This window comes from Onychostoma macrolepis, chromosome 16 (assembly GCF_012432095.1).
Source record: "Onychostoma macrolepis isolate SWU-2019 chromosome 16, ASM1243209v1, whole genome shotgun sequence".
NCBI classification, from domain to species: Eukaryota; Metazoa; Chordata; class Actinopteri; order Cypriniformes; family Cyprinidae; genus Onychostoma; species Onychostoma macrolepis.
This window is the reverse complement of record NC_081170.1, coordinates 30,442,852-30,450,391: the sequence shown is the minus strand read 5'-3', so window position 1 is coordinate 30,450,391 and position 7,540 is coordinate 30,442,852. Positions and strand designations below refer to the sequence as shown.

General features: G+C 38.5%; 1 protein-coding gene across 2 annotated transcripts; it reads left to right on the top strand.

The window, feature by feature from the left end:
• The first annotated feature begins 468 nt into the window (after positions 1-468).
• Positions 469-6,487, top strand: LOC131522148 (uncharacterized). Of its 2 annotated transcripts, XM_058747433.1 has the most exons (7): positions 469-675; positions 1,616-2,173; positions 3,046-3,348; positions 3,797-4,372; positions 4,767-4,861; positions 5,034-5,084; positions 5,383-6,487. In XM_058747433.1, exons 2-5 carry the CDS (start codon positions 1,996-1,998, stop codon positions 4,784-4,786), a joined length of 1,077 nt encoding a protein of 358 aa, XP_058603416.1. In that variant the 5' UTR covers positions 469-675; positions 1,616-1,995; the 3' UTR covers positions 4,787-4,861; positions 5,034-5,084; positions 5,383-6,487. The 2 variants fall into 2 exon arrangements, with proteins under 2 accessions (XP_058603416.1, XP_058603415.1); XM_058747432.1 differs by lacking the exons at positions 4,767-4,861; positions 5,034-5,084; positions 5,383-6,487 and having other exon boundaries at positions 3,797-4,552.
• Positions 6,488-7,540: the final 1,053 nt, after the last annotated feature.

Below are 7,540 nucleotides of genomic sequence, written 5' to 3'. Positions count from 1 at the left end.
TAGATAAAAAAAATTTCTTGTGGACCTATTTTATTTTATGTAACATTTCATGATAAACTTCATTTGAATGCTGACTATGGCACGTAATACAGTCCGGTAGTCATGGTAATAATTTAATAATGTAATTTCTATAATAATTAATATAATACTTTCTTAATTCTAAATAAAATATTAATGAATCCATCTCTGGTAATACCGGGTTGCTATGGTCACGCAGGTTTGTTTACGCATTGAACTCGTAGTCCACAATAAAAATGTCGTTCCCAAATGTCTCGAGGCCACGACAAAACTGAGTGAACAGACCATGTCACCTCGCGGGCCCATATGAATTAAAAAATTATTTGTTAGCCTCAATATAGCCTAATACATCTTCCATTATCTGTTTCCAAAACATCCTCTTTAAATTTGCTAATGAGAATGGCAACACCTGACCGATTCTAACATAATCTCCCCATTGGGTTTTCCAAAAAATTGAATCAGAATCACAAGAATGAGTTTCTTGGGGAAAAGTACTTGAGCTTCTGTCTTCCGCAAAGAAAATAGCTTTTCTTTCATGGCGTCGCAAATGCCATGGACATGTTATGTTATGCGCTGAGGAAAGCACCTCTCCACTGCATTAAACGCACTCTGTTGGACTGAAACGGCTTATCACAGTCACCCCCTGGGTGTATACAGGTACAGTTTAATACGGGCTGCTAACCGAGACGCTAAAACACAGCATTATAAGCCGCACACGAATAAATGAACCCCCCCCCCCCTCGATAATGTCGGTAGATTATGACGTCACACGGTATCACCTGTACACCGCGCGCTCTGAAGTTCAGTGAGAATCCGAGCAGTAGCGAAGACTATCACCTGAGTAGAGACTCAAAGTCTATTCAGATAGACGGTCGACAAATATTCAGCAAGTTTGACAGCGTTACACCATATCAACACGCGTTTCTCCTGCGTTTGAGTCCGTGGAGCTCAACTCCAGCAGTTCAGTGTCAGCAGATGCTCAGCTGATGTTGAGTGGCTCTCAGACAGCTGGAGGAAAAACAGCTTCACAACAAGAGGCGTCTCCTGCGGCAGCCGCGATGGAGAACAGCCAAACAAGTTAGGATAAAACATAAATGAAAACTGTAGGCTAAATAAATAGAATTAATAATAGTAAAAATTTAGAAAAAATCGGACTTTGTACATATAACGTTAGTAATTTAATCTAATACAGTACACCTGTAAGTTAAGTGTCACACTTCACTAACTCACTTAGTTGTATTGGTAACACTTTATTTTAGGGTCTTTTAACTAGTTGCTTATTAGCATGCATATTACCAGAATATTAGCCATTTATTAGTAATAATTAAGCACATATTAATGCCTTATTCTACACCCCTAATCCTACCCAACACCTAAACTTAACAACTACCTTACTAACTATTAAAAAGCAGCAAATTAGGAATTTATTGAGGGAAAAGTCGTAGTTAATAGTGAATAAGTGTTCCCTATTCTAAAGTGTTACCGTTGTATTCACCCATGTTCTTCTTTCTTCATGGTTTCTGCCTCAGAATTTGACTTGCATTTTCTGGTAGTAATTTATTTTACCTTTTTATTTCTTTATTTCTTCTTTTCTAAGAAAAACAAGCCAAAAAGAGGAAGAAAAAAAGCATCCGTTCATTCTTCCGGCGAATAGGGAAGGCTATAAAGCTTTGCACCCTATGTTGCTACGGGGACATATTGCCCCCATTTCTATGCGATGATCCAGCGGATCTCCAGCCAGGTTTATCTGGTCTTGAATGGGCATTATCAATCGATCCATGTCCATCTGGTATTGAGCTGACCGTTAACGCCAATCCAGCTGATCCTGAGGCATCATCGTTCTCAGGACCATCCAGTCTTGAGGTGACATCTGACAGTGATCAGGCTGATCCAGAGCCATCGCTTGTCCCAGGTCCATCCAGTCTCGATTTAAAGTTAACACTGGATCCAGGTCTATCCAGACTGGTTTTTGAGACAATGAATGTCCCAGGACTATCTAGTCTTGATGTAACACCTGTACCAAGTCTATCCAGTATCGAGATTAAACCCGACGTGGATCCAACCGAGCCCAAGCCATCATCTGTCTCAGGTCCATCCACACTGGATTCTGAGATAACGCCTGTCCCAGGTCCATCTGGTTTTGAAGCAGCTCTTGGTGAGTCTACAGTCAATTTTAATCTGCTTTTGGGACTTTCATTTTACCTACTTATCTGCTCTTTTACACTTATGCCTAAATAATATTATGCTCCTGACTTAATGTCTAATACTTTTTATAATATTCAACATGTAGCATGGGGAATTGATGGATATAGTTCTAATTTAATTCTAGTTTAGGATGGTTGATTTTATTTTTCAGTATATTTATTTTGTATTTTATCTTTTAAACAACAAGTGAAATGTAGTGTCAAGATTGCATCAAAAAATGTCAGAACCACAAGTTTTTCTTTGCATCATCCCTTGTAGTTTATACTGAACTTAATGTATATTCTTTCATTATGAGAAAGTCACAAGATGATTAAACATACTTATGCCATGGTCTGTCTGTATGCTCGATTCTGATTGGCTGGCAGGTGTTGATTAAATTCGTTGAACCGCACAGGTAGTTCCAGGTCAGTTTAATCACGTTCTATATTAATGCGCTTCCTATAAACATTGGTAACCATAGTAACATACAGTTACAGTTAAATAGTAATACAAACGAAAATAACCGTCATTTTTATCGTTCCGGTCAAATATTGCAGCGCAAATATTATTAACATCTTTAATATGTGAATGCTGGCAAATGACCATGGCATAAACTTCGCGTTCTGCTGCGCGTCCGGCGGTTCTTCGCCTCCACGTCGTGCATTCAAATCGTTTAATGCACAGCTAGCCGTTGATTATCCCTTACGTGTCCCATTTTACCAGTTGTCTCATCTAACATCTGTATTCACCCAGTATTCTTCTTACTGTCTAGACTCAGTATTTGACTTACGGTTTCTAATTTTTATTTACTTTTATATTTCTTTCTTTCTTTCTTTTTTCTAGAACAACAATCAACAAAGAGGAAGAAGAAAGGCATCTGTTCATTCTTCCGCCGAACATGGAGGGCTGTTAAGCGTGCTGCCCTCTGTTGCCAAAGGGGCAACAAAGTGGCTCCAGATCCATTTACCATTGACCCAGTGGCTCAGCGGGATATGTCAGATCTCCAGCCAGTTTTACTCAGCCTTGGTTGGCTGACAGTTAATGCTGAGCCAACATATCTGGAGTCATCACCTGTCCCTGGCCCATCCAAAGTGAATAATGAGCCAATGCCTGCTCCAAGTCAATCTGGTTATGAGCCACCTGTTGGTAAGTCTACTGTCATTATTAGTCTACTGTCACTACTTTTATTATAGTTGTATTTTTACTTCTCCTTTTGGCTGCTGTTTTACATTTGTGTCCAGTTTGTATTTATGTTCCTGAAATTTATCAGTATTTACATGTAGCATGTGAGGATCTAGTACTACTTTTATCATTTAATTAATATAATGTTTATTTCTAAGGGACAAAATACAAAAACGTAGCATGACATGCCCCCAATTTCGGAGCTAAAACATCCCATACAAGCTTAGAATTAATTTAATGTGGATCTTTAGCAAGATGATTAAGCTTAAGTGGACCACTTTACCAATTGTCCCGCCGAAATGTATTCACCCAGTGTTCTTCTTTGTTCATGATGTCTAGCCTCAGTATATGACTTACAGTTACTGGTGGTAATTTATTTTCCTTTTCCATTTCTTTTTTTCTTTGTTTTTAGAAAAACAAAGCAAAATGAGGAAGAAGAAAGACATCCAAGCATTCTTCCAGCGAACATGGAGGACTGTTAAGTTTCCCTCCTTGGCCCCAGATTCATGTCGCGTTGAGCCAATAGCTCACTGGGATCCAGTGGACCTCCAGCCAGGACTATCTGGCCCCTTGTGGGTGTTAAGAAATGATCCAGGTCCATCTTGTTTCGAGGTGACAGTCACGGCTAACCAGGATCCACCTGATTCCCAGCCAGGTCCATTCAGCCTCGATTCACACTTAACATTTGACCCAGGTTTAGCTGGTTTTGTAGTTGAGTTGATGTCTGTCCCAGGACCATCCAGTCAGGAGATAATGCCTGTCCCAAGTCTACCCAGTCTCAAGCTGACACCTGACATGGGTCTGGATGTTCCTGAGCTGAAACCCATCCCAGGTTCCAGTCTTGAGCTGACACCTGCTGTGGATTTGGCTGATCCCGAGCCATCATCTGCCTCTGGTTCTTCCAGCTGCAGGCTGACACCTGAGACTGATCTGGACAATTCTAAACAAAAACCTGTCCCAATCCTATCTGTTTTTTGGCCAACTGCAGGTGAGTCTGCTGTCATTATTAGTCTACTGTCACTACTTCCATAACATAGCTGTATTTTTTTAATTAACTTTTTCATATATGTTACTATGTATAAATTATTTATGCTCCTGACATGTATCTAATTCCTTGTTCAGTTTTCAAAATTAAGCCTGTGGCATTCTAGTGGACATAGTTGTTTGAACCACATGCTTCTTTGTATGGCATTATTCCCTGGTTCCCTGATTGCCTTTTATAGTCTGCTCTTAGATAATTTGCTGTGATCCTAATGCATGTAATACATTTTATAAGAGCGACATTATTTGAATAACTTTTCTGTCTGCCTTTTGGAGTTCATGTAAGATAATCAAAAGAAAGTAGTGCTCACCTGTTCTTTTTGCATGTTTTCTTTTTTCAGCATCATTTTCCTCCCGCTAGGATGTGGGAGTGAAGTTGGGACAGGGAGGCTTTGGTTCTGTGTATGAGGGGACTCGCAGATCCAGTGGCCAGAAGGTAAACTACTCCTGCTCTATTTTCAAAACATTTGGTCTCTTTTACTTTTGTCTTTGTTTTGTTTCTCTTTTTATGTTCCATACTTTTTTTCCCTTTTTTATGAAATTTTAACATATAGATAACTGCAGATTATTTTGATCAAACATGTTTAAAACTATTTGTCTCTTTGCAGGTTGCTATGAAATTTCTACCTAAGAAGCCCTGGAACAACTTTATTAATGTGGTAAGTTGGCAAGACAATATATTAATAAATACTGTATATATCTATATTAATAAGTACTGTTTACATTCATTGCACATTTGGGTTTAGAAGTCTGTGAACACATTGAAAATCTAGAAACAAAGGTTTAAAATTTAGAAAAACTGTGTTGCCGATAGTGTCATTTGTAATGGATAACAGTAACAAGTAGAAGCATTTTCAACAGTGCTCTCAGACTTTTAGACTCTACTGTATCTCAATGTCAATATTACACATAGAAGTGAAAGGTGAAGCTAACCTTTTGTCAAATATGTTTCTTTAGCCTGGATCTACGAAACCTCTACTGTCAGAAGTGGCTATGAATGTGATGGTGTGCGCACCTCCGAAAAGCCCCTACATTGTACAAATGATAGAGTGGTTTGATCAGCCACATCAGCTCGTCATAGTTATGGAATATCCGCATCCATGTGAGACCTTGCTGGAATTTACCATGCGCCATGGAAGTCGCCTAGATGAATCTGTGGCACGTGGCTTAATGCGGCAAGCGGTGCTTGCAGCCAAACACTGCATTGAACGGGGCATCTTCCACAATGACATCAAGATGGACAACATGCTGGTCAACATAGAGACGCTGCAGCGCAAACTAATAGACTTTAGCTGTAGTGTATGGAGCGAATTTTGTGCCAATAATCATCAAACAAATCCAGTGTTTTGCAAATAAACACAATCTGCTTTGCAAAGAAAAACTCGACTTTCAAACAAACGCAAACTGATTTGCAAATACAAAACTATCTGAGAGAAAATGCAGATGTATGGACAAATATGTATTGTGTGTTACAACTGTGAGACTCATTTGCCTTTTTATGACGAAATGTGACATGATTTTCTCACAAATGTGGCGGATGCAGGCGGATTTTCTCACAAATGCAATCCAAAAACAGCAGATGGCGCTGTTGGTCAATTTACGCTAGTCTCTCGAGACCCGAAACACCTGTTTACCTTTTCAGGGAATACAGCAGACCAACATGAGTAGAGAACAGGTGAGTTTCTGTCTTACTATATCTATAATAAACTTTTTAGCCTAGATGTTTTCACAAAGCATCCCCACTACACTGTTAGTGAAATTCACAATAAGTGCTGTAAAGTTGTTAACATGATTGATTAGTTCAAAAATCAGTAGTGACATGGCTAAACATTTAACTAGGCAGTCTTTCTCTATAAAAATTATCTGATCCATTCTCTGTACCTCTCATCCTCTTTTGAATCGCAGGATATAGAATATATAGGCTACATATGTTGATACAATTGTTTAACTTTCAAAACAATGCAGGGGTATAGTGATTCCAGAATTGTCAGCAAACTGCATGTATAGCGCAGTGAATGTTTATACACTCTAAAAAATGCTGTGTTAAAAACAACCCAGCGCTGGGTGAAATATGGACAAACCCAGCAACTGGGTTGTTTTGACCCAGCATTTGGGTTAAATGTTTATTTAACTCAACTATTGCTTTAAAATGACTAGATAAAATTTTAATGAAAAATTAAATATTTAACCCAACCACTGGGTTTGTCCATATTTCACCCAGCATTTTTTTTAGAGTGTGTGATTGTCAAACAATGGAATGCAACATTTTATTCTTTCCGACATTAAAGCACTTGAATACGACAAGCTCGTAATCACACCTTCATAAGTGGGAAATAGGAAATTTACGATAGGCAGCATAAGAACCGCTGGTATAACTCAATATAATTATATAATATAAGAATATAATGATATATGAAATAACTCATTTTGGTAGTGAGTCAAATAAAAGATACTCTGAATTTGGAAGTGGTTCTGATGCTCTTCATGAAAGAACCTCCCAGAAGCCCCTATGTTATAGAATGATATGTGGCTTGATAAACCAAATGAAACTATCCTGATTTGGACATTTATAGACGCCTGTGAGACCTTGTTGGATATCCATAGGCATGAAGTCACCCGGAACAAAAGCTAGCATAGAAGTGCAAAAGTGCACACCATACCATGGTGATATACATACTAACAATGTTCTGATTAAAACAGAGACCTTGAAGTTAAAGTTGTTTGGCTTTGGATATGGTAAGTTAGTCGGTGGTAAGTTTCCCTTTCTAAAATATTTACATTTATACATTTGGCAGGCTCTCCAAAGCAAAGCTTTCGAGATCTACATTTTGACAGCACGGTGCACACAGGAGTTATGATACCTGACTGGTGTGAGATTGATCTTCGTCCAATAGGCCTCAGAAAAAATGTAGTGTAAAATTTGAATTTTCTTAAAATGAGAACAATTAACAAGTCACCTTCTGAGATTGAATATTAGATCATAAGCAGTGTTCCCCTGAATTATAATCTTTCAGCAATGTTTTTTCTGTTCCTTGAGTGATTTGTGAATCACTTATGTTAAGCACAGCCATTGTTAGGTTAGAAAGAAACCGTAGTAAAGAAACGCATGTCTGTA